The sequence below is a fragment of the Acomys russatus genome, chromosome 28 (assembly GCF_903995435.1).
Source record: "Acomys russatus chromosome 28, mAcoRus1.1, whole genome shotgun sequence".
Classification (NCBI taxonomy): Eukaryota; Metazoa; Chordata; class Mammalia; order Rodentia; family Muridae; genus Acomys; species Acomys russatus.
Window position 1 is genome coordinate 39274647 of NC_067164.1, and position 26378 is coordinate 39301024.

The window sequence follows — 26378 nt, forward strand, 5'->3', positions numbered from 1 at the left end:
CTTCCGCTCGGTCCTTTCAGCTTTAGTAAAACAAAGCTCCGAAGACCTTCGTAGCTGCTCGCTGTTTCAGGCCACAGACAGCCTTGGGTCTTCTCTGCTCTGAGAGGTGCGCACGAGAGGGTAGCGAGAGGCAGGGAAATGTGAACCCCAAAGTGCAGTTTTGCTGCGTGAAGAAGGAAATGGAGAAACACTGCTCCTTAACAAATGTTTTTGGTCATGCACAGAGCAGAAACCTGCTCTTCCTCAAATGCTGGCGTGTTTGTCTCTGACAGTCTTCGGAAAGCCAGTTTGACAGGATCTTGAAGCTTGGCTCAGCTGTGTGAGAGCTTTTGTGCGACCTTGTGTGACACACGATTTTAGCCTGCCTGTTATGAAAACTGCCTGCCACAGTGGTTGATAAGAGAATGAAACTAGATATTGTGTCCCCTTCCCTGAGACATCTTAATTGATCTGCAGGGTTTTGTTATAGGGCTGTGTAATAGGGTTGATGGGTGTATTTAGTGGAACAACTTTCTCCATGCCAAGCTAGTGATCAATTTTATAATCAATGGTATCAATTTGAGGAAATAATGCTGTGTAAGTGCAAGACCCAGTATAATGAATTCAGTAAGTAGCTGCTATGTTCCTTGCTTAATTGAGTGCTGCTGTTGTCCTGCATTAAGGCCATGCCCCTGGGCAGCACGCCTGCTGGGACAGGGGGGCTCCGAATGGAATCCCCATGTGAAGTGACAACAGAGGCGCAGCAGTGGTGGCCTGCCTGTTCTGGGCACGCGGACACAGCAGTGAGGTCTGGGAGTTAGTCAGCCTGTGCTCCCTTAGGGAGCACCCTTCTCTTCTTGACGATCAGTCATTGATTTTGCTGTGGCATTTTATTACCCTGTGTTCCATAAGGGATCTTTTAAAAAAATCTGCCACTGAGTCTCATGGCCAGAACTGATTGATCGTTCTTTGGCAAGAGCTGTAGAAAGGGCCTGCAGCTGCCGCTGCTCAGCAGGAGCAACATGCACTGAGCGTGAGCTGTGGGTTTGGGGGGGGGGGGAAATGCAGATTTTAGGAGCAGGATTCTGTTCAGAATCCCCTCCTTTTGGGGAAGTTTTCTGTCGTGGCAGACTTGGAGGTTCCACTCTATCCCAGGAGGCGGTCCTTAGTGCAGAAAGATGCAGTTCTGCGTCTTGCATCTAGTTTGTGGGGAGAGAAGAGATTGGAACGGAACAGCTGGTGGACTTGAGCTGCTGCACCGACTCCCCTGTAGCCTCTCTTGTTTTAAGTTTACTGTGGGGGAGCGTGTGGTGTCCGCATGAGCGCATGTGGCATGGCACAGATGCAGAGGTCAGAGGAGAACTGGGATTTGGTTCTCTCCTGCCACGTGGCTTGTTGGGATTGAACTCAGATGGTCAGGCTTCGCACCATTACCCACTGAGCCACTGAGCCAGCCCTTTCGCTTAGATACAGGATCAGAGGGAGCCTGGAGCACGTAGAAGGCTGGGGAGAAAGGGCAGGAGCACCAACTAAGGCTGCAGCCGATGGGCTGTGTGAAGGGGAATGTGGGACGAGAGCACTAGGAATCAAATGCTGTCCCCCGGCAACAGGATGAGGGGATGTGAGGGTTCCGTCTGCCGCTTTGTGAGCAGGAGATGGTCTCTAATTTCACCGCTATCCCTGGAGGGAGGGTTGCTTCCCACCTCATTCTGTGATTTGGGAATAACTGGCAAGCTCTGTTGTTGGTCCTCGTCAGGGCATGCTTTACTGTGTCCATCGATAGCCAGTCACCTTGACTGCATCCCCACTTTCGTGCCCTGCCTCAGGCAGGAGGGGACTGTTGCCCTGTGTCATTAGAGTCCCAGTCTCTGTGTTGATTCACTTTCACTACTGGTTGTGACTTTTTCTAACAATGGATGTCAAGTTACTGAAACTAGTACATATTCATATTTTTGTTGTTTTTTGAGACAGGGTTTCTTTGTGTAGACTTGACTGCCCTGGACTCGCTTTGTAGACCAGGCTGGCCTCAAACTCACAGCGATACATCTGCCTCTGCTGGGATTAAAGGTGTGCACTACCATGCCCAGCCATATATTTTTTTAAAAAAAGATTTATATATATGTATACAGTGCTCTGCTTGCATGTACACCCGCGGGCCAGAAGGGGGCACCAGATCTCATTATAGATGGCTGTGAGCCACCATGTGGTTGCTGAGAATTGAACTCAGGACGTCTGGATGAGCAGCCAGTGCTCTTAACCTCTGAGTCATCTCTCCAGGCCCTTACATTCATATTTTATACTCATATCTGACATTTATGTTAGAATGTAGCACTGCCAAGTGGTCTGGGTCTCCTGGCATCTTTTAATGGTTTTTGGAAGCGAAAAGCTAGTTTTGCCATGCAGAAGGTCGGTGGTGGGCTCAGTGCGTGTGGCGGAATACAGATTTCCTTAACCCTTTCTGGCTGTATCTTTGAACTTCCTGGTCATGCCTCAGAAATAGCACGCTCCAAAAATATCCACAAATTGTCAGGGAATATAATAATGTTTTGAACACACACTGAGGCAGATCACATTGTGTTTGAATTTTGACACGACTTTCAGACTCTATTTATTTAGCATGGTGCAAATGTACTGTTTTCTTTTTATCATTCTTGGAAGGAGACAGGTGGGGTAGTAATAACCTTCTGTTGTGACAGCACCAGTGCTGTAGGGTAGGCCGCTCTTACATGGTAGCTGAGCTTGCATCTGCCTGCTGCCTGTAGGTGGCATTCTAACCAGGGCCTCCCCTGTGTGACGGTGGCAGCAGCAGAGCTAGGAAGGGGACAGGGTGTATAGTGCTAGCTCTGTGTACGTTGCTCAGGGCTGACACTGAACAAAGGGAGCCGCTCCATTGAAAACTAGATTTGCAGGCAGTGTTCCTTGTTTTAGATTTAACCTTTTGTTTTCTTTGTACTTAAAAGTGCATACAGATATAAGCTGAGGGTCTAAGGAGCTGTCCACGCTGTCAGTACTCACGGTAGCTCTGGCATCTGATGAGCTAGAGGTGAAGTGGAGGCCCCGGGAGTGGGCCTTGTCTGCTCACTCTGTGTGTGTTTGTGTGCTTCTGTACAGTAAAAATTCCAGCGGAAGTGAAGTAGGACACTGTTTTAATTTAAACTGAGGTTTTTGGGGCTAGAGAGATGGCTCGTTGGCTGTGAGTTCATAGTGTTCTTTTAGAGGGTCCGAATTCTATTCCTAGTGCACATACCATGCAGTTACGGCCCCGTGTAACTTCAGATCCAGGGATCCTGACATCATCCTCTGGCTTCTGGGAGTACCTACATATATGTCTCTCACACACACACACACACACACACACACACACACACACACACACACACGGTGGGTGGGAGAAGAGAGACAGAGAGAGAGACAGACAGACAGCGAGATCTTCAAACATAAAATGAGTTGTAGAAGGCTGTAATGGTGAGCTATCCCTGACTGGATGTGGGCCTCTGCTATGTGGGTGCACTAGTGTTCAGATGACCTCCATGTCTGTCCGTGTTCTTTTAGCTTGGCTTCTCTATGGCCGACTGTGTTGCCAGATCCCTTTCGCCTCCATTTCTGTTCTGTCTGGTGCTCTCTTAGACCTACTGATCTGTTCCTCTCTCTCCCCCATCATCCCTCCCTCCCCACTTCTCCCTTCTTTAGTGGGTCTTACAGAAGCCTGGCAAGCGCTGGACTGCTGCGTTGCATCCCCAACCCTCACTATTCCCTTCAGTCACGTTTAGTTGGGGCGGGCACACGTGTATGCTTCTGTCAATGACATTTGGCGACTCTTACCTCCCTCTGCAGTGCAGTCCCCGGTGCCTGGTGGTGAAGGGTGGGTCCTGAAGTGCCCCTACGTGTGCCCATCCACACCCCGTGCCTACCGTTATCACCCTACGTGTGCCCATCCACACCCCTGCCTACCGTTATCACCCTGCCTGTGCCCATCCACACCCCTGCCTACCGTTATCACCCTGCCTGTGCCCATCCACACCCCTGCCTACCGTTATCACCCTGCCTGTGCCCATCCACACCCCTGCCTACCGTTATCACCCTGCCTGTGCCCATCCACACCCCTGCCTACCGTTATCACCCTGCCTGTGCCCATCCACACCCCTGCCTACCGTTATCACCCTGCCTGTGCCCATCCACACCCCTGCCTACCGTTATCACCCTGCCTGTGCCCATCCCACCCCTGCCTACCGTTATCACCCTGCCTGTGCCCATCCACACCCCTGCCTACCGTTATCACCCTACGTGTGCCCATCCACACCCCTGCCTACCGTTATCACACCTGCCTGTGCCCATCCACACCCTGCCTACCGTTATCACCCTGCCTGTGCCCATCCACACCCCTGCCTACCGTTATCACCCTGCCTGTGCCCATCCCACACCCTGCCTACCGTTATCACCCTGCCTGTGCCCATCCACACCCCTGCCTACCGTTATCACCCTACGTGTGCCCATCCACCACCCCTGCCTACCGTTATCACCCTGCCTGTGCCCATCCACACCCCTGCCTACCGTTATCACCCTGCCTGTGCCCATCCACACCCCTGCCTACCGTTATCACCCTGCCTGTGCCCATCCACACCCCTGCCTACCGTTATCACCCTGCCTGTGCCCATCCACACCCCTGCCTACCGTTATCACCCTGCCTGTGCCCATCCACACCCCTGCCTACCGTTATCACCCTGCCTGTGCCCATCCACACCCCTGCCTACCGTTATCATCTGAACTAAGCTTTCCTCCACTTCCTTTGCAGCAGGCGTTCTCCAATGACGTGCACTGTGTGGAAGAGATTCTGAAGGTGAGTGGGGAGTCACGGGTGTCATTTGAAGGACCCCTGAACCAAACAGACAGGTGCCTGCGCAGCTCCACTTCAGTGAGCAGTGCTGTCCAACACTACCAGATTTCACTCATTAAGATGAGGTTTACAGCTGTAGAAACTTGGGTTGGAGTTGTATGAATTTCTCACTTTTGCTCTCCTATAGGGATGGAGGCGGCTGCTTAGTTCCCAGAGAAGGGCTGCCTTATGGAGGGTAGCATGGGAGATCCCAGGGGTTAACTAGCTAATGTGGTGAGGCAGGAGAGTTGCTGCACACCTTGCCTCAACCACCCACCCCCTCCCTAAAAGTTGTGCTGTTTCTGCACAGTGTTTTTTCACTCTATATATCTAAGCACTTACCCTCACAAAATAAGTGGTCAGAGATTATTTCTTAGTGAGAACTGAGGCCCAGAATTCAGGCCACTCTTGCTGGTTGTCAGAGAGAGAGAGAGAGAGAAAGAGAGAGAGAGAGAGAGAGAGAGAGAGAGAGAGGAAGCGAGCGGGGTGGGGTGGGGGGGGGGGGGAGTGAGGGAGTGAAGGAAAGAGGGAGAGGGAGGGAAGGAGAGAAGGAGAGGGAGAGAAAGGTGGGGGGATATCCAGTTGGGGCAAAGCAGATGGCCTGTAGCAGATAAGGCAGGAGTTCGTGTTTAACAAGAAGTAGTCAGATCCCACATCAGGGGCAGGAGGACTGCTCAGTGGTTCAGAGTGGTCTAAGAGCCCACACCCACAGTGTTGCCTGGCATGTACAAGGTCTCTTACCCTCACCCCTGCCCTGGCCACTCATGGGGACAGTAGGGAGGGCCAGGGAGGTGCTGCATGTCTGTGCTCTGGGTTGAGAAAGCCAGGATGGCAAGAGGAGCCACTCAGCGCCTTGATAGCTTGCACAGCCAGGGTGGAGTGTGGCACGCAGAGGAGGCTGTGCAGCGGCTGCGGTGCCCATCTTTGGGACAGAGGCCCCTTTAGGTGTGTCATATGACTTCTTTGCCTTGACCAGGGAGACAGGAGCCTTAAGCTTCTTGCATGGCTTTGGCTCAGTTGTTTAGTTCTCCCCCACCCCCACCCCTTTTTTTTATTGTAAAAAATAAGTTTTCTCATCTGTGAAATGCTTATCTAACATTTTACCTCAAGAAATGTGTGTGCATGTACACATACACGCTATGTATATGTTCTTTTAATTAATAGGCGATCCCTACTTCCCTTTGAGTTTTTAAGCAAAGCAACATAAATGCCATGTCTGTGCTGAAAAGCATGTTAATTTGTAATTTTTGGAAATCTTGTCTTTAACCGAGAAGGTAGGGAATAACAGTTAAAGTTTTGCTAACGAGGAACCAAAGCCTCCTGCTGTGGAACCTGCTAAGCGCGCTGCCTGGGAAAGGGTCAAGTCTATCAGAACCCTCCCCAGTGGAGCGGGTGCCCTGAATGACTTGTTTGTTTAAGTCAAACAGGAAAGTTCTTCCTTTGAACTTCAATAATTCCCGGAAGTGCAATGAAGAAGCCCTGCAGAGGAACGTGCTGAGTGGCCACCCTCCCAGGGACACCTGCACCGCCAACACCTGCCTCTGGAGCTCTTGTGCCCTGTAACGTTCAGCGTTGGGCCCAGTCAGTGTCTGTCACCTGTCCTTAGGTTGTCTTATGTCAGTTTTGTAAGTTCATCTTCCAGTGTAGCCTGGTGCAGGCACTGCTCTAAAAGCAAGCAAATATCCTCTCAGATTGTGCTTCCTGGGGACCACCAAATATACTCTGCGTTTTAAGTTCAAAACTAACTAGCAATGGATGCTCCACTTACATGTATTTGCCTTTCCTTTCCTTCTCTAAATCTCTTTCTAGGAAATGACCCACTCATGGCCCCCTCCTCTGACAGCCATACACACACCCAGCACAGCCGAGCCGTCCAGATTCCCTTTCCCAACAAAGGTAATTCCATAAGTCACGACAGGCACAGCGTCTACTGCTTTAGAACTACAGGGTGTGGGACAGGCAGTGTCCATCGCTTTAGAACTATGGGGCGTGGGACAGGCACAGTGTCTACCAGTTTAGAACTACAGGGTGTGGGACAGGCACAGTGTCCACTGCTTTAGAACTATGGGATGTACGACAGGCAGTGTCCACTGCAGTGAGAAGTCTGGGGTATACTGTCATGTTGGTGCTGGGAGTCACACTCTGACCTCTGGAGAGCAGTGAGTGCTCCTGAGCCCTGAGCCATCTCTCCATTCACAGTGCACTTACAAATACCCTTCAGGGTGCATCCTGAGCACTTGAAGCGCTGGGCTCTGACCAGCCAGATGTGAACACATTCATGTTTATAGGAAGTCCTTTCCACGGTACTATTTTTAGGAGCTATTCCTACAAACCCCAGATTCACCAGTTTATAACAATAGTTTTATAAAAAGAAGATCCATTAATAATGGTTTTAAAATAAAGCCTTAAATTATTCTAGTACAATTGCTCAACACCAAAGGAAAAGTAAATTCTTGGAAAGCCCTGAAGCAAGTATCTTAGGTTGCACACTCCTTTTATCTTGGCACTCAGGGAGGCAGAGGCAGGAGGATCTCTGTGAGTTCAAGGTCATCCCAGTCTACAAAATGAGTCCAGGACAGCTAGGGCTACACAGAGAAACCCTGTCTCAAAAAACAGACAAACAAACGAAACACCAAAGTCCAGAAGCAAGGAAAGTGATTCTCCACGGAGGTCAGATTTTGGTGGGCAGTGGTCCCTCTGCCTGCTAGTGTGACGGTGACTGACTAGAGGGCTGGGTGCTTTGTGTCCTGCAGTGAATGCAGGAGAGCGGTCAGTAGGCAGGCTGCTCTCATCACCGTCATCTCATTTTCCTCTAAATTTGAGTTGTATAGAACTGTCGTTTAAGGTGAGGCCGCGTAGTGTCTCTCTGTCGACTCTTACCGCACAGCTCTAACAAAGGCTTCTTCCTCTCAGGATCCTCTGCACAGCAACTCTGCAGCCCAAAGCCAAAGTAAGTGACTATCACAGTTGGTGTCGCCTTAAAAAATGCTGCGAGACTTGATGATGGTACACAAGGGGCAAGCAAGTGTAGGTACAATTTGAAGTAAACTGTTCTCATGAAATTCTAAACAAGTACAGGTCAGCATTACGTGACATGGTTACTTTTTTTTGATTGTTTTTGTTTGTTTGCTTGTTTTATTTTTGTGTTTTAAGACAGGGCTTCTCTGTAGCCCTGGCTGTCCTGGACTCACTCTCCAGATTAAGGTGGCCTCAAACTCAGATCCACCTGTCCCTGCTGGATTAAAGGTGTGGCTGGCATGTGGTTAAGTGTTGTATCCTAGGAACTGTATGGACTCGTTGTGTTGTGTGATGCCAGTGGACAAGGCGGGCTTCCTCTTCTCTGTCTGGAGAGGTGTGATGCCATATCCAGCCTATGCCCTGACTTTATTGCCCCAGTCTTCTATAAGTTGTCAAAACAGATAACTGATGGCTATGTCAGGAGATAACACCTGGGCAGGCAATCTAAGGTTGCATGACCAGTACAGAGGTACAGTCCTGAAAGTGGAGTGCCAACCCAGCTGTGGGCAGGGTTTTCTTTAAGATTTATTTGTAAGGCAAATTTTGTTATGTATACAGTGTTCTGCCTGCATTTACACCTGCAGGCCAGAAGAGGGCACTGGATAGCATTATAGATGCTTGTGAGCCACCATGTGGTTGTTGGAATTGAACTCAGGACTTCTGGAAGACCAGCCAGTGCTCTTAACCTCTGAGCCATCTCTCCAGTCCCTGGCCAGGGTTTCCGTATGCCTCTTTTCTTCTTGCTTGCGTTTCCCGTCTGTCTGAGTCTGTCACCAGAACCTTGTTTCCCATGGGCCATGGCTGTGTGGCTGCTCGGTCGAACTTTAGAAAGAGAGTTTTAATCCACCCCACTGGTGGCAGATGAGTTGGGAGCTCTTTGTTGACTGAGGCTGAAGTACCCCTTGGCCTGTTGCAGCCTTGGGGCTGTCAAACACCGGTGGATTCCTGGGTGTCACTTTACCGGCTGCTCCCCTCAGGTGCAGCCTTTCCTCTGGTATTTTTGGAATTTATCCTAATTAGAATGTGGCTTTGACAGACACTGTTTGTTGGGTGAGGAAGGGAGGAGTAGGGTTGCTGCCTCCTTCGCTGAAAAGTGCACCGTGCAGGCTAGTTTTATGGCAACTCAACACAACTTGGAGTCACTTTAGAAGAGGGAGCCTCGATTGAGAAATAGCCCTGCCAAATGGCCTGCTGGGAAGACAGTGGTGCCTTTTCTTGATTGCTAATTGATGTGCAGGGTCCAGCTCTCAGTGGGGGTATCACTGTGGGCTGGGGGTCCTAGGTGCAGTAAGAAGCATGTTGAGCAAGCCACGGGACCAAGCCAGTAAGCAGCGCTCGCTAGCTCGCTCGCCCGCCCGCCATCCATGGTCCCTGCTCCAGGTTCCTGCCTTGAGTCCCTGTTCTGACTTCCCCCGTGGTGGGACCACAGAGGTGTAAGATGAAGTAAATCCTTTCCACTCCAAGTTGCTTTTGGTCTTGGTGTTTTATCACAGCAATAGGAACACTTAAGACAGCTCATTAGGTAACTGGATGTGGTGGCGCACTCCTTTAATCCAGCACTCGGGAGGCAGAGGCAGGTGGATCGCTGTGAGTTCGAGGCCAGCCTGGTCTACAAAGCTACTCTAGGACAGCCAAGGCTACACAGAGAAACCCTGTCTCGAAAAACGAAACCAAAAAACCAAAAACCAAAAACAAACAAGACAGCACGTTACTTGTCAAAGTGTGCCAGCAAGTGAGTTCTTTTTTCTTTCCTTTTCCTTTTCTTTTTTCTTTTTTTCTTTTTTCTTTTTTTCTTTTTTCTTTTTCTTTTTTGGGTCGTGTTTGTCTGTGTAGCCCTGGCTATCCCAGAATTTGCTCTGTACTTGAACTCAGACACCCGCCTGCCTGTGTCTCCTGGATCTAAGGCGTGCCCCACCACCGCTCGCTGAATGTTCACTTGCTCCCTTTCTTGTTTAGAACACTGGGCTTATTGATTCTAAATCTAGGTTTTGGAGTCTGTAGGGACGTTCTATGAGTGCCCTGCTGTTTATGTCTGAGTTACACAACATGGTTGCTTAAGATTTCCAGCTTGCAGCCTGGTCAGCATGACCTCACAGAAGTCCTTGTGACTGTCTCTGTTTTGGAGCGGTCGCTGTCTAGGACAGCAATTTGAAGGTGTGAGCGCTGCTGCCACCGTGAGGAGAGAGTGGGTAACTGCAACAATAACTTCCAACGTTGATCCCCTGACTTTGTGTCCAGGCAGGAGCTGCTTCCCCGCTGGCATGTTGCCTCACTTTCTGTCCCCTTTAGGACAGGAGGCCAGTACTCAGGCACTAATCTTGCCGTGACACCCCTGTGCTGTGTCCCTAAACTTTCTGTCCTTGGTGCTGTTCTGTGAACCTGACTCTGACCTCTGTCCCTGGCCACTGCACACTCCCTACCCATCCTTATCTGGGACAGACCCGTCCACTTTTCCACAGGAGGCCTTTTCTTCCTGAAGTTCCTCCTGCGTTCACGAGGGTCGAATCCCATGGATTCTCTATGATCCAGCCATCTTTCAGGCTTTCTATAATCTGCCTTCTTTGGTAATGGAGCGACTATGACGGAATCTTAAGGCAGTAAATTTACATAATTGCCACGTGTGCTTAGCTCACACTGCCCTAGGTTGTGGATGCTTGTGGCCTATTTCATGTCCCTCAGGCAGCTGTAAGCATGTTTGAAGACTGGGCCAGACGTCTTAGCACATTGCTCTCTACCAGGCTGTCTATAAATAGCTGTGAGTGAGTGATTTAGGCCGTGGGAGATTGGGTCCAGGACGGACAGGTGGGTCGGCGGCTGTCCAGTCACCGATGGGCCTGGGAGTCAAGCCAGATGGATATGAGAGCAGTGTTGTCATGGAGCGCCCCTAGGACCCAGCCAACCATCATGAAGAGCAGAAACTGTCCCCTGCAGTTCCGAGCAGGTTGGGTAACACTCTCAAGTTCTGTTCAGAGTAGCTCTGCCCAAGAGTTTATTGGTGCCGTTTTGTTTCTCAACAAGCTTTGTCCTCTGATGAGACCATAAATACAGTCCTGAGAGGCCACATAGAGAGCAGCAGCCAAGTGCAGAATTGGACTGTGACTGGGTGGCGGGGAGGAGCGGCGATGAGGGGACTCAGGCGAGTGTTTATACAACTTGCATCTGTGCTTCTCTGACCATGTGTCTTCCTCCTTCCCACAGAACAGTATGCTGCGCCTTCAACAACCCACCCCAATCACAACAGGGAACATCGTAAGTAAAAAAAAGAAAAGCCGGCCTTCATTTATAAAGTGTGATAGCACGACCCTGAGACTGCCCATGTAAGTCATCCTGGAGGCCACGCCCCTTCCTGCTCTCAGCCAGTGACAGTCATAAAATGCGGCTGCACTTGAGAGGGAGGGAGGAAGTGACCCCAGGTTATGGCTGAATCAAGCTTCATTCACTACAGCAGAACGTGCCGAGGGGTTTTCTGAAAGAAAGATTTTGAGCTATTACTTATGCATTGACCATGGCACAGAGGAGGCTCTAGCTTTTAGAATCTCAGACTTAAGTAGCTTTATCTCTGGCAGTTAAATGTAGGAAATGTGTAGAGTGAAATTTTCTGCCATTTTCCAGCCTACTTAATGTCAGCAGCCTGGTCTGCCGCCCAGATGTTTTTATCCAGGCCAGGCATGTCTAAATGCGTTCTGGGTTTTGGGGACACTTAGTCTTCACATTAGAGATGGTTAATCAGCACGTTGACCCAATTTCTTTCTTAAAAGTATAGAAAGTAGTATTTCCTTACTGTCCTCCCCTGGAAGTCATTGCTAGGGACAAAGTCAGGGGACACACTCTATGTCTGAGTTGTCACTGGTACCTTGATGTGTTCCGTGGGCATTGCAGGTGCCCTCTCTCCTGCTGCTTTCCCTGTGTGTGTGTCTAGTGCCCCAGGAGGCCAGAAGATGGCATGAGGTCCCCTGCGACTGCAGTTATAGATGGCTGTGAACCACCGTGTGGGTGCTGGGACTTGAACTCTTATCCTCTGGACAAACAGCCAGTGATCTTAATCGCCGAGCTATCTCTCCAGCCCGATTCTTCAGTTTTTTTAAGGCTCGGTATTTGTTCCTTGTGTTTTGGAGGCTTAGCCAACAAGCATGCATTGAGCAGAAGAGATTGTCAACGTGTCGCCGTGACTGAGTGAGATGGGGTTAAGTTGATGATGGTCATCTTAACATAGAAAATGAATTTATGTAATTTATGTATTTTAATGCGGTCTTGGCGGATGAGGAGTTTTGCTTGTTAATGTTCTCTGCCTGAAAAAGACAAAACCCACCAAACCTATGTCTCTTGCATTTTCCCCTTTCTGTTTTAGTTTTCAGTTTTGAATCACTGGCTTAGACTATGGCGAGTGAGGAGGGGGTAGGGCCAGGGGCGTGCTGTGGGAACCCTTAAGCTGCCCAGGATGCCAGGCTAGGCGCTTGTTTGTGATGGTTGAGGGTTGGGGCTCAAGCCCTGGTCATGGAAAAGGGTTCTGGCCATTGTCTTTGGGGGCACCCAGGAAGTAGCTGTGTCCCTGTGACCGGCTGCTGTACCCTAAAGCAACCCGGATGGGAGTGGGCGAGAAGCCATTTCCTCCTCTGTCCGTCACATGCAGGCTTAGTGTCACCGTGATAGCATAGCAACCATTGAAACTGCGGATGCCTGAAAGTCCTTCTCACCCTGTGAAGAAGTTTTCTAAATAAAAAAGATGAAGGATATTGCAAGTGAGCACTTACGATGCTCTTAAGAGAATCAGGATGAGGTACCAGCAGGACCAGGGTCAGGCAGGTGAGGATGGAGGCGGGGTGGGGAAGAAGGCACAGGAAGTACTGCTGAGGCTGGGCAGGTAGGTATATAGGTTGTGTGGACTCAGTAGTGTTGGGGGCCCTGGTACTGATGAGTGCCACATTGAGGCGTACCTCATGAACAAAGGGATTCCTTTTACACACTTGCCTTAGTGGAGAGAGTGAATACCGCACCCTAGGTGACTTAGGCTCTAATGTCCTCACGTTCAGGCTCTAGTGTAGTTAAGCTGTTTGAGTGGCAGGTGGAGTATTAGGGGCATAGTCTAATGTCCCTTGCACATTAATTACAGGGTAATTTGAACTCTGGCCTTAAAAAAATACCAACCTAAGTTTTGCTAATTCTAGATATAGCTGACACATTTAAAAAGAAGAGCAAAGCCCGTACCTACCCCTGGGTCTTTTGCTTCTGTCTAGTCTGGGGTGGAGGAGAAAAGGGTGGCAGAGTGTGTACATCAAGGAAATGTACATTTGAAACACCTTGCTTCTGTGTGCCTGTGTCTTAAGCTCTAGTGACTTTTCAGTGAGCCCTCCATCAGCGCTCTGCTGATAACTGACTGGCTAAGGGATCAGTGCTGTTTGCATCCAGGCTCAGGGACGGTTCGTTGTTTAATGGCGCTTGGCTTCAGTCTACTTCCTTTCCAAGATGTAGATCTGCAGCTTCAGGACAGCACACAGAATGTTCCTCTTCCTAAGGTTATCAGGTCCTCTGTCCTCTTCCTCTCCACGAGTCCAGGGCAGTTGGCAGCCTCTCAGGAGAGCTGCTGCACACAAGCCTTGATGCTGTAGAGGGCCTGTCCTGCTGCGCACAAGCCTTGATGCTCTAGGGCGCCTGTACTGCTGCGCACAAGCCTTGATGCTCTAGGGCGCCTGTCCTGCTGTTCCTGCAGCTTGTACTCGCCTGACCCTCTCGCTGCTGAGCGCATGAAAAGGTTGCTGTCCTTCATTTATTCGTTTCCTTTCCATGTGGAAAATTGTGTTTGAAAGAGGAAATGTGGACATCAGAGTTGGATGGGATGGAGTGGGTGGAGCTCACGGCAGCCAGGGAAGTCTGGGTGTTTCAGTAAATAAACCTGAGTAGTCAAGCCGTCTCACGTGCTAGTCTGTAAATAGCTTGCTTGGTATGGTCCTCAGTTACTGTGCTCCAGATGAACCACCTCATCAGGACCTGTGTCAGCTGAATGGCTCCCAATGGCTGCTGGCTTTCCCTCATTTGTCATGTATTGTTTTTCTGTGGGCCAGGGGACAGAAGTGCAGGCCTTGTTCATACTCCTGGAAACTTACACCCCCAGCTCCCAGAGTGTCCTTAGAGTGAGGTGACACAGTTTGCTTGTCCCAGTTGATTCATATCATATTAACCATTTTGTAGACAGTTGATACTGTTTGATGTAGTGGCTGGGTGCTCACTGGCAGCTCTCCCTGAAAGTGCCCGTGGCAGATAAGTATCATCAAAAAGAAATTGTAGAAACTAGTCAGGCGGAATGTTCTGTGTCCACCTGTTTAGGTATCTCCCTGCTACTGTAGGAAACAAAAGAACACCCACCTGTGCTGTCATCTGTACATTTGCGGATGGGCCCTTATGAGGATGACCCTTGGAAGTGCCCTCACAGCAGAGTGTTCTATTTACACCTGGTGCTTTGCAAACGAGTACCTTGTTTTTGCTAGACTGAGAGCCTAGGGTGTATTTATATTGACTCCGTTAACTTGCCCATAGAAGGAAGTGTTAGATGTATTTTCTGGAGAAGAACTAGAGTTCACGGTGAGGGACAGCAAGGACCTTAGCTGCCGTGCTCCGGCTCTTCCTCCTCTGCAGTTGGTCCTCCCTTCCTCTCCCTTGCCTTCTCTCCCTCCTTCCCCCACCTGTCCCTTTCTCCAGCCTTTTACTATGATGGCTTAAGATCTGATTTTCCATTTGTGATATGTTCTGTCCTCTTTGTAATTTGTAGCCTCCGCGGCCTCCCACAAGGCCGTTGTGGCCCATATTTCTGCCCTATTTCAAAAAAGGACCAGTTACAGATAGCTGCGGTTAACTTGGCCCCACTTGCTCCTCCTCAAGTAAAATGGCACTAAAATCTAAGTCAGAGGTGAATTAAATGGCTGTGGGGACCTCCGGTGTTGATAATATTGGCAGAGATGTCCTTGGACACCCTTGGAGAAGCCCGGGACTGGGAAGCAGAAAGGGAAGCGAGACGTGGCTTTGCGTCCTGCTCAAAGTAACGTTGGGGTGACTCATGGAAGAGTGCCTGCCAGGGCCTGCCTGGCTCCACGTACTCTGCCAGAGGAACAGAACACAGAAGGCGTTTGCACAGAGGCTCCAGGGTCATCTGTGACATGGATATGCAAGTTGACCTCGCCTGTGCTGGACATACGGTCACACTATGTATGTTGTGGTCCAGAGCTACTTCTCTGGAACACTTTGGCTCCCTTTGAGCAGTGTGGGTCCAGAGGACAGCATAGGGCACACAGTGCCGAGTGCTTTGGAGTAACTGCCTTTGCCTTGGAGCTGGAGAATGGCATTAGGTAATTGATCAGTTTAAAGTGGGTTAGCTTACATGGGGGAACTGATGCATTCATCCTGATAGGACAGTTACTTACTGTTTTATGCTAAATTGAGCTCTTTCCCGTCTCTCATAGAACTTTAATTCTGTCAGACCCTCTAATCGTCCTGTCAGTAGATTGATGGGTCAGAGCCAGGAGATCTCACAGCAGATAGGATGGACTCTGCGTCCACTTCCGATTGTAAAGTGCCCATTTCCCCCTCTGTGCTAGGCACTCACTGAAGGAGGCTGCTGTTTGCTCAGCCTGCCTCGCTTTCATCCTCTCCCCTCCTGCCCCCTTTCCCCTCTCCCTCTCCTCTCCCTGCCCTCCCTTCCTCTCCCTGCCCTCCCAAACTCTGGCTTCTTCCCGTTCTTTTCTGGGGGTTGAACCTCTGGGACAGGGCTCCTCTGTCAGAGCTGCAGCCACAGCCCTCCACCCAGCACTCTCTGGGGCGCTGTGTCTGGGTGCCTGAACATGAGGGTGGGCGTCAGTCAAGGCCTTTGATTTTGCCGTAGAAGAACTCACACTGGCTGAGGAAGGGCACGTGCCTGGGGGCTGCCGCTTCCTGGACCTAGGCTTTATGGACAGGAAAGACCCAGATTTGGGAGATTTCAGTTCTCATTGAGAGGGTGCAAGGTTCTCAGCAGTGTGTGATTCGTCTCACCCTCCGTGCTCAGAAGCCAGGCCCCTCACAGATAGCTCAAAACCAGAGCTTTTTACGGAACAACCAAATGCAAGCTGCTGACTCCGTAGGCCCAGGCTCCCTTCTCCTTAGCGGCAGGGATTCTGCACATATGAGCGCTCTTGAATGTCTCATATTAAGACCTATAGGTGTTATTCGTGTTTCTTATTAAAAACTTGAAACTGCTCTGACAGCCTACCTCCCGGTAGCACACTCGCATGTGCTGAGTCACCCACATCTGGCAATGTTGTAAACTGGTTTTTAGAAGGTTTTCTGGTTACTCTTGGCTGGATCAGCAGACACTTCTGTCTCCTGATTCTCATGTGACGCACATTGCGTCTTTGTTTTTGTTTTTGTTTTGAGAAGTCTCATGTAGTCCAGGTTGGCCTGGAATTTGAACTTGCTCTATAGCTGAGCTTAAGTCTCTGATCCTCCTGCCCCTGCCTTCTACCTCCCAAGTGCCAGGATTTCTGGCATGTGCCCCCATGCCTGTTTTGTTTTTGTGTGTTTTTTTTTTTTTCTTTTTTTTCTGTTTGCCTGCTCACCTCCCTACAGTGCACGAGGCTGGTGGTAGCGGGAGGCTGAAGATACGTTGTCCGAGTCCCCTCACCGCCTTGGGGACCTGGGCGGCCTGCTTGGCAAGTACCTGCCTTTATGCTCTGAGCCTTTTCACTGGCCCATGACATTTGTTTGTTTGTTTGTTTGTTTGTTGTTAGAGAGAGGGCTCTCTGTGTAGACCTGGCTGGCCTTGAACTCAGATCCTCCTGCCTCTGTCTCTTGAGTACTAAGATTAGAGGCCTGACCAGCATTTTAATTCTTCTCAATGAATTTTACTCACAGATTTAGACCACAGGAGACACTGGACATATAAACTGTACTAATATCTTACACAAGTGGTTTCATGTGACCCTCTTGGCTGTGTTTTGTTTGTTTGTTTGTTTTTTGTTTTGTTGTTGTTGTTGTTGTTTTAGTTTTTTGAGACAGGTTTCTCTGTGTAGCTTTGGATGTCCTGGAACTTGATCTATAGACCAGGCTGGCCTCACAGAGAGATCCTCTCACAGAGCTCCTCCTGCCTCTGCCCCGAGTGCCTAGTGCTGGGATTAAAGGCCTGCACCACCACCACCGCCGCCCAGCATCTTGGCTGAATTTCTTACGCTTTTATTTTGTCAAGCATACTGAGCAGTCTTCAGCAATCTTCCTTCTCTGAGCAGTGTCTGCTTTCAAAGTCCCGAGTAGCTTTTGTCCCAGCATGCATGCCTGTGGTATTGACTTCTTATCCTGTATAACCAGGAGGAGGCATTTATAGAACTTTCATGAACTCAGAACGTCTTGTGTGTGCCTCGACTTGCTTCAGGAGGATGTATCTATAGAAGTTAGGTGTTACTCGGTAGCAAGGGGGAAACATACTTTTAATTTTCAATCCTCTGCTGTAGGTGGAAGTGTGGTGGGATTACAGGATCATATGTGGTACAGAAAACTAAGGAAGATTCCTTTTATACAAAAGGAACCCAGTAACTAAGAGGCAGCGTTTCTTCTTGAGGTGTTGGTGGTGGTGGCTAACATTGAATACACTTTCCCAACTTTGCCAGCACCCGACCCCACCCTGTTGTGTTATACCTTGTGATATTTTTTCCTCCAAAGGTAAGCCCTTTTATCTTTTGCTGTGTCTCCTGGCCAAGCCAGCCTAGGAGCGAACCTGTTGAGTAACTTTTCTTTGCATACCATTCTGATGGCCAACTGCCAGGTCCCATGACTGTTTTCTAGCCATGGTAAAATAGGGATTTAATTTCCTCTTGATAAACCCTGAGCAAGATCTTCATGTATATGTAGCCAATTTTTTTTTTCTTCTTTTCCATTTTTATTTTTCTTTCTCAAATTTTCTTTTCTTTTTTCTTTCTTTTTTTGTTTTGGAGTTTTGTTTGTTATTATTTTTGTTTTCTTGAGACAGTTTCTCTGTGTAGCCCTAAGTGTTCTGAAGCTCTTGTGGCCAGGCTAGCCTCAATTGAACTCAGAGGTCAGTCTGCCTCTGCCTCTCCCTCCTGAGCCCTGGGATTAAAGGCCTAAGCCGCCACTTCCAGCTTCAGTTTCCTTTCCTTTCCTTTCCTTTCCTTTTCTTTTCAATATACACAGAAAGGTTTTTAGCACGTGTGCTGGTGAAATAGTTCCCTGGTAGAATTACCCACACATGCATGTGGCTGTTTATGAAAAGCCCAGTTTTATAATTTATTTCATTAGAAATGTAGTGATTAAAAAACAAAAACAAGACTTGGGTGGTGGTGGCACACTCCTTTAATCCCAGCACTCAGGAGGCAGAGGCAGGTGGGTCGCTGTGAATTCAAAACCAGCCTGGTCTACAAAGTGAGGCCAGGACAGCAAAAACAAAAACAAAAACAACCAACCAGCCAACCCCCAGGGCTTCCTGAAGGAACCAAACCTTCTTCCACATGGTGCTACAGTAAGAATTGCTGGTTAAATTATTGAGGAGTTATTTTGACATCTACTGAATGATTTTTAATTTGCTTTCTAGAACATAAGTAATATACTAAGAGATTTTCCCATTTTACTTACCTTTTTTTTTTTTTTTTAAATAATCATGCTTATAAAATTGGAGTGAGGGCCGAGTGTGGTGGCGCATACCCGTAATCCCAGCACTCGGGAGGCAGAGGCAGGTGGGTCTCTGAATTTTTTAGCCTGCTGTACCACGTGAGTCCAGGACAGCCAGTGTTCTGTTACACAAAGAAACTGTATTTCAAAAAACAAAGCAAAACAATTGGAGAGAAATGTGATAGGCAGTTAGTAGCTGACACTCTGTATGCATGGGATTCTCTGTGGAGAAAATCTTAAGAATGGAAGGGTTGAGTGCTCAAATTTGAGAAAGCATATGCAGTTTAGAAACATTTTTAAAATTAAAAGTTGTCATAAGCCACAGTGCCTAGCGGTGTGTAGTAATACATATTTTAAGTAAACTCAGTTTAGCTGACTTCCCCCCCCCCCCCAAACAGTAAGGTGAAAATAGACTTACTTACCAGCAAAGCCTGTGTATTACAGAGAAATTAATGGGGACTTTGATCATTGGTTTGTATCCAAGTAGACAAAAGAGAATGATTTTTTTTTTTTTCCTTGAAAAGCAGTGCTCAGTGTGAGCAGTGTCCTGCAGACAAGGGTGGGGGAGCAGTTCATGTCAGCTGTCCTGAGGTTTCATGTGCTTAGCACTGTTTAAATGCTTCCTGCCCACCCAGCAGCACCGGCACGTGGGAGAGAGGATGGGAGAGGGAGGGTCAGGGTTGTTCGCTGCCTGTGTATGTCCTCCGTCCTCTCCCTGAGTAGGGGTTGCGGGCACAGTCTCAGGGCGGGTTAGCAATGCCTGCCTGGAGTTCTGCTGTAGGTTCAAAGGAGGTGGAATTTGGGGTTTGGGCATTGTAAGGGGCTTGTGTGGTTGATCTATTTTCAATGTTAAAATGTTAAAGCTTGGGTTTCTAGAAAATTAACTTAAGCAAGCAAACAAAGCAAGCCTCCAACTCATTCCTGCCCTGTCCCTCTCGGTGTCTTTATACGTTTTATTTAAATGAGAAAAAAAAAATCATTAGGAGTTCTGTCAAATTCCCCACTCAGTATCTGTCCCTCTTTCCCAGCATGCTTGAGGATGACCTGCAGCTCAGTGACAGTGAAGACAGTGACACGGAACAAGTGAGTGTTGAGCCCTGAGACCAAGAACCCCTCTAAGTTCATCAGCCAGATCCCAGCTGCTTGTGCTAACGTGTGGTTTTGTTTTTTTCCTGGAACTTCTCACCCTTACTGTGACTGTCCAGGCCGCAGAGAAGCCTCCGTCCCCACCTGCACCTCCAAGGTACTGTCTGCACACCTCTCCCCCTCCACCCCACCCCACTTACACCTCCCCCCAACCAGATGAGAATAAAGTCTTACTCAGTGCTTTGTAGCTTCCTGAAAGGGAGGATGCAGGTCGAAACTGAAGAAAGGTACCAGTTTGATTATTTTAAAAGACTTGAGTCAGGCGTCTTTAATCCCGGCTCTGGGCACACGCCTTTAATCCCGGCTCTGGGGGCGGGGGAGGGGGAGAAGGCAGGTAGATCGCTGTGAGTTTGAGGCCAGCCTGGTCTACAAAGTGAGTTTAGGACAGCCAGGGCTACAGAGAGAAACTCAGTATGGAAAAAAACCAAAAGAAAAAAAGGAGACTTGAGGCAGCTGGCGGGAGAGCGCTCACCCTGTGAAAGCTAAAGAGGCCCCAGCCCCATAACCACCTACAGCATTGTTTCGGATGTTGATGAAGTACTTGCCTTTCAAGTACAAGGGCTCAACCCTTAGCCTCCGGGACAGGTGTGGCTGCACAGTCTGGGGGCTGGGGACAGATTTCCCTGGTGCTGCTGGCCCATCTGGCCTAGTCTGTGAAGAAGACACCTTTGGCCTCCATACGCCCATGCATTCACATGTACACACATGCATGTTCACACTCACGTTTGCACACGCTTGCATACATACCCACCCAGTTGAGCCAGCCATGTATACCGTGATCTCTTGGATTTGGGAGATTGAGGCAAGAGGGTAGAAAGTTAAGAGGCCAGATAGGGGTATAGAGTGAGGCTTCTAAAAAGAATTTTTTTTTTAAAGATTTATTTATTCATTTTGTATACAGTGCTCTCCCTGCATGCAGGCCAGAAGAGGGCATCAGATCACATTATAGATGGTTGTGAGCCACCATGTGGTTGCTGGGAATTGAACTCAGGACCTTTGGAAGAGCAGTCAGTGCCCTTAACCTCTGAGTCATCTCTCCAGCCCCCAAAATATTTTTTTAAAAGTAAGTTTTAAACACAGTTTCATTGGCATTGTGTGACCATTGTTTGAAAAGTTAGACAGAGGAGTCCAGGCAGTTGTGAGACTTGGTAGATAACTGTGTCCTCAAAGTCAGCAATATGGAATTCTTCTAGAACTTGTTCCCACTGCTCCCGTCTTCTGAGTTCCAGCTGTTTAAAAATGACTTCCAGGACATTTAATGTGAGGGAACTATTGTACTACTTTGCCCTTGAAATGAGCCAGCTCTATTTTAGAAAAGTCATGCTCTGTGTTTGGAAGTGGAAACTAATTTTTGAACTATTTTTACAGTGCTCTTCCCCCCTGGTACTAGATATAATGATTTAAAGTGAAAAGTTCCTATTTCTTTGTAGAAAAAGACCTAAGCAATTTTGCTGCCTTGCAGAGTGCTCAGCTATTTAGAGAGGGTCACCGAAGAGAACGTGTGTGTCAGGAGGGAGGGCTGTTACCAAGGGGAATGTCCGTTATACAGTCCATGGACCGTGCACTCAGCCTGCCTGTTCATATCCAATTTTGTTAAAATTTTGAGTGCCTCATGTTGACTCACAAAACATGGCAGACTGGTCTAATATAAAAGCCAAGGAAAAGGCAGATGTGAAACCAGAAGGCAGAGAGATAAGCTAGGAACGAGAGTTTTCTTCATGGTGCCTCCCGCTGCCACTAGGCCGGGTTCTGCACCTGACTCGGTGCTCACAGTCCCGTGAGGCAGGAGGTGTTGGGACAGTGCTTGCTCTAAAATGATCCCAGCCAGTGCTTTTTAAAATTACACTATTATTCACTATTTAATAGGGTTTATTTTGAGAATATGGCAGGTAGGTTTGGAAACATTGAAGGCTATGGTTAACTATCTCTGTTTTAGCTGATATCATTTAGGACAGCTTTTAAGATTGCATATGGGGGCTGGAGAGATGGCGCAGAGGTTAAGAGCACTGGCTGCTCCTGAGTTCAGTTCCCAGCAACCGCATGGTGGCTTACAACCATCTCTAATGAGATCTGATGCCCTCTTCTGGCCTGCAGGTGCACATGCAGGCAGAACACTGTATATATAATAATAAATAAACCTAAAAAAAATTGCATATGGTTTGGAACTATATGTCTAGACTTGATCCATATGGTCTTTCATTGACCTTGAGTTAATGACCTCTTTGTAAAACCTGGAGTTGTTCATGCCCAGCTAGTCATAAAGAACGGCCCATTGTCTGACTCCACCAGGAAGTAAAACTGAGATTACCCTGCCAAGGGACACTCTCTGCGTTCACTAATGTCAGGTTACCGTGTAGTCTGGTCCTATGGAGAGAACAGAGGGAGGTTTTACACACTAGTTTTTCTTTTACACTTTTTCTTTCGAGTTATATAGTGGGAGCAAGTCAGCCATCTCCCTGAGTCACATAGTAAATATTTTAGCCTTTGCAGGACATGTAAGTCGCTGCTGTAACTGCTTACTTCTGCTATAGCAGACAGCCGGCGTTTCTAATAAAACTTTACCTAAAAAACTTGGCCGGGGGCTTTCCTGGCCATGGTTTAGTGGTCCTTGACCTTTGGCACCTGGCATAGGAATAGTTGGCTTATAGCTTGACGCATCTTTTGGGAGTTATGTGTTATCCTCTGATTCTAACCGGTGGCCTCTGTCTACTGGATGACAAGCCAGCAGTGATGCTTTTCCTGTCTAGGAGCAGATGGATGGCAGAGGCAGCGGGGCACGGAGCTCTGTGTGCACGATCCTCTAACCGTACCCTCCGGTTGCTTTGCAGTGCTCCACCGACACTTCCCGAACCCGTGGCATCAGCACATTCCAGCAGTGCAGAGTCAGAGAGTAGCGAGTCGGACAGCTCCTCGGACTCCGAGAGTGAGAGCAGCTCAAGCGACAGCGAGGAGGAGAACGAGCCTCTAGAGACCTCAGCTCCTGAGGTATTGTGTGGCCCCTCTAGAACCTGGTCCAGGATGGCAGAATGCTGGCTTTAGGCTGGAGTCAGGGCTGCACACTGACCCTGAGCCTGAGGTGTCTGAGCAGTGTGCTTCCGCTGTGTGGTGCTGCCTGTTTGTGCCCACTGCTCAGCAAGTGGAGACAGGCAGGCATGACAGCCTCCTCTGTGCTGCTGTGTCGCTTCCTGAGCATACTTCACCCCAGTTTCTGCCCCCTCTCCTGCCCTTACTTGGGGTTTTGAGTCAGGGTTTCTCTGTGCCAATCTGGCTGTCCTGGAACCCTCTTTGTAGGCCAGGCTGGCCTCAAGCCCATAGGCGTCCACCTGCTTCTGCCTCCCAAGTGCTGGGATTCAGGGCGTGCGCATCACCCACCGCCAGGCCAGTTGCTTCTCTTTTGAAAAGGGAAACTTGTTTTAATTAGGTTACTGTATTAGTGTCAATGAAAGTTCTTTGAAAATTCAGGAATCTGTGAGTTAAAGAAAATGAAAGAAATGTGTTGTAGAAACAAGTTACCAGTTCTGTTTTTGAGTCACTAAACGCCATGCAGCGAGTTGATGGCAACAGGATGCTAGGACTCTGATTCTTGCTCCTTTTTGCCCCAGGAAAGGGAGAGACAGCTGAGTTTGTGGCCACACATATCTTGAAAGTACTATAGAGATGAGCAAAGAGTGAGGCTGGAGGCCACGAGGGCTACCTTTCCCTAAAGAATTCATGTGCTGTGCTGGTTGGTTAGACACCAGAAATTGTCTGTAATAGCCAGCAAGGTTGCCACATGCCCTCAGAACCCGGGTAGCAGTGTGAAAAGTGAGCTTGTGAAAAGGAAGATACTCTTATTTTCCTTTTCCAGACAAGACCAGCCCTTGTCGAGAACACTGCCTCTGTGTTTAAGATTAGAATACCAGGAACAGAGACTTTTTGATAAGACAGTATTAAAGTTTTCTGTCTTATCTTTGCTAGAGGGTAGTTTAGCTAGAACAGTGGCCACACGGCTGGAGATGGGCTGTGCTTCTCAAGGGCCTGAGCGAGGGCGGCAGAGATGGAGGAAATGAGTATGGAGGTGCTAGGTATGGCTTTGTGCCCAGCACCGAGTAGGTGTTTAGGGGTGTCCTTTCTTTCTGTTTTTTGAGGTTTCCATAGCTCATGGGTGCGGGTTGACATGAACTGCATTTGAAGTGCCTCTTAGCGTTTGGAGGCTTCTCTGCAGGCCTCGGGCCTCCTTGTGGCACCGGCTGTAGAAGGGGTTTTTCTGCGTCTTAGGAGGAAGGGCGATGTGCGTGCTGTGGAGCCCCACTTCGAGACAATCAGTCACTGAAGGACGCTTGTTTCGTGTAGGCTGTTGCAGTTTTGTTATTTTTGGGACATGATTGTGCAGCAAGCTTAGCATGCACCTGCCACGGAACTGTGTCCTCAGCTCCGTGTTCTTCAGGGGGAAAACGTGCCTGCTTGTCAGGTTATTAATAGAAAATGTGAATAAAAGAGTCAAGTTTGATTAAACTAAGGTTAAGTTAAACACATCTGGCTACATCATTGAAACTTATTTCTTGCTGGACTTGTAGCTTCTCAGGGCCTTGGCTCGATCCTTACTGCCACTACAGTGAAAAATGATTTAATCTTATATTTGTTCATAAGTAAGTTTATGTCTCATTGGCCAAAGAGTGACTGGAGTAAAGCTCGCTGTGGTAGCACCTGCCTATAAAACTATACCCCAGCTCCGAGAAGCCCAACCAAACAAGTGCAGCAAGGTGCACTGGAACTTCCCAGGAGAAAAATGACTGTTGTACCTCATGTTGTGTTTTAAGATGATTCTGTGAAGAAGCTTTGCGTGTGTGTGCGTGCATGCGTGTGCATGTGTATTCTGTGCTCTCTGCTGAGGCTCTTTCTTGGGAATATCTTGTCTTGGTTTGCTTTCATTTTCCCATATATATTTAATCTCTTCTTGTCCCCTTTAAAATGAATATCTCTTAAGTTCTCCCCTTTTAGTTGAGGGTTATATAATCAACACATACCAGCTTTAACTTTCTCACCCACTTCTATTTTTAATTACTATTTAATTAATTTCTTTTGAGTCAAGGCCTTACTGCTAGGAACTCATTCTGCAGAGTAGGCTGGAAGGGATCTGTCTGTTTCTGCTACTTTTCCTCCCCCTCCTCCTCCCCCTCCTCCTCCCCCTTCCCTCCTCCCACTTCCCTCCTCCTCTTCCTTCCTCCTCCTCCTCCTCTTTCTTCTCCTCCTCCTCCCACTCCTCTTTTTTTCCGAGACAGAGTCTCTGTGTAGCCTTGGCTGTCCTGGATTCACTTTGTAGACCAGGCTGGCCTTGAACTCACAGAGATCTGCCTCTGTCTGCCTCCCTAGTGCTGGGATTAAAGGCCTGCGCCGCCATGCCTGGCTTATTTCGTGTGTGTTTATGTGAGCACGCTTGTGTGAGACACACTCGACAGCTTTGTGGAGCCCATTGTCTTCGTCCACATCCCCATAGGTTCCGGGCAACACACTCGGGCTGGCAGGTTTGTGCATAAACATTGTTCACATTGTTCTGAACTATAATTCATTCTAAACTACACAAGGATTTATTACCTCCAGGGTTAGGAGAACTCACGGAGTGTTTAGACACATTCAGAACTCCTTGAGAGGAACAGACGGCAGGTCAGGAAAGGAGATGAGAGATGAAAGGCCAACCTTCGATCCATCTCATCTGGCACTTCTGTTTGAATGTTACAATCTGATCTAACCAAATTTCTTATTCAGACATCTCTCTCCAAGTAATTCCTAGCCTTAAGCAGCCATAGCATTTGCGCCTTCTCTGGGTACGGAGGAAGGGCTGTGTCTCTGTCTTCTCTGTGTTGAGCATACCACTCAGGTTTACCGTGACAGTGGCCACAGGACTTCCTTCTGGACCTTGAAGGCCACAGTGGAAGTACATGTGTGCTATTTCTGTAAGCAGGCCATTTTAGGGACTCCCATGCCACCTCAGCGTTACTGTTGTAGGGGTGGGGCTGTGGGAATGACTCTTCCTCGGATTCACACATACACAGTCTAAGGAGCATGCCAGTCACTGGGCTGTGGCTGTGAGCACAAGTGTTGACCTATCCCAGCCTTTCCAAAGGAACACTGGGAAGGGTTTGGTTAGCAGATCACTTAACCACTGTGCTACCAAAGCCCAGGCTAAACAGGAAGTCACCTGGCAAGGATGCACTGTGCTGCTGTGGTGTTAGAACATCGAACAGACATTTATATTTCCATGTATGCCCCGCACACTATAGCAGCTGTCTCCTCCCTCCCTCGCTGAAATTCAAATGAGCACCTGGGCGAGCTGGTGTGAGTAGAACCCTGGGCGAGAGCTGCGTGCCCATAGCAGCAGTTTGGGGAGCCAGCATCCTGTCTCGGGGAACCCTACTGGCTTCTTGCGATTCCTTGGGGTATTATCCTATTGTGAGCACAAGAAGCCGGGTCATTTCACTTCCCAGCACTGCCTGACAAATGCATCCACACCTTACGTTGTATGTTAGGACTGCATACTTTTGCCGAGTTGGATTCTCTGGTATATTGTCAGCCATCTTCCCTCTGAAAAGCCTCCATCCTGAGGCTGAGGGTAGAGTCCGCGGACAGAGCCCCTGCCCGCCAGGCACAAAGCTCCTACTTTGTTCCCTAGCAGGTTAAGGCGTGCACGGAAAATTCTGCTAGGTCCAACCAACCGGACCAGTGTTATCCACGATTGAATTAG

The 26378-nt window shown here is 48.7% G+C and overlaps 1 protein-coding gene across 1 annotated transcript in view; it reads left to right on the forward strand.

Annotated features, from left to right (window-relative positions):
• Aff1 (ALF transcription elongation factor 1) overlaps positions 1–26378 on the forward strand; it is a 123519-nt gene that overhangs the window by 78417 nt on the left and 18724 nt on the right. Inside the window, 8 exon segments of the mRNA XM_051170085.1 lie at positions 4772–4816; positions 6662–6748; positions 7766–7802; positions 11069–11101; positions 11104–11119; positions 19540–19594; positions 19717–19754; positions 22486–22642. Of these exon segments, the coding sequence (XP_051026042.1) occupies positions 4772–4816; positions 6662–6748; positions 7766–7802; positions 11069–11101; positions 11104–11119; positions 19540–19594; positions 19717–19754; positions 22486–22642 (468 nt within the window).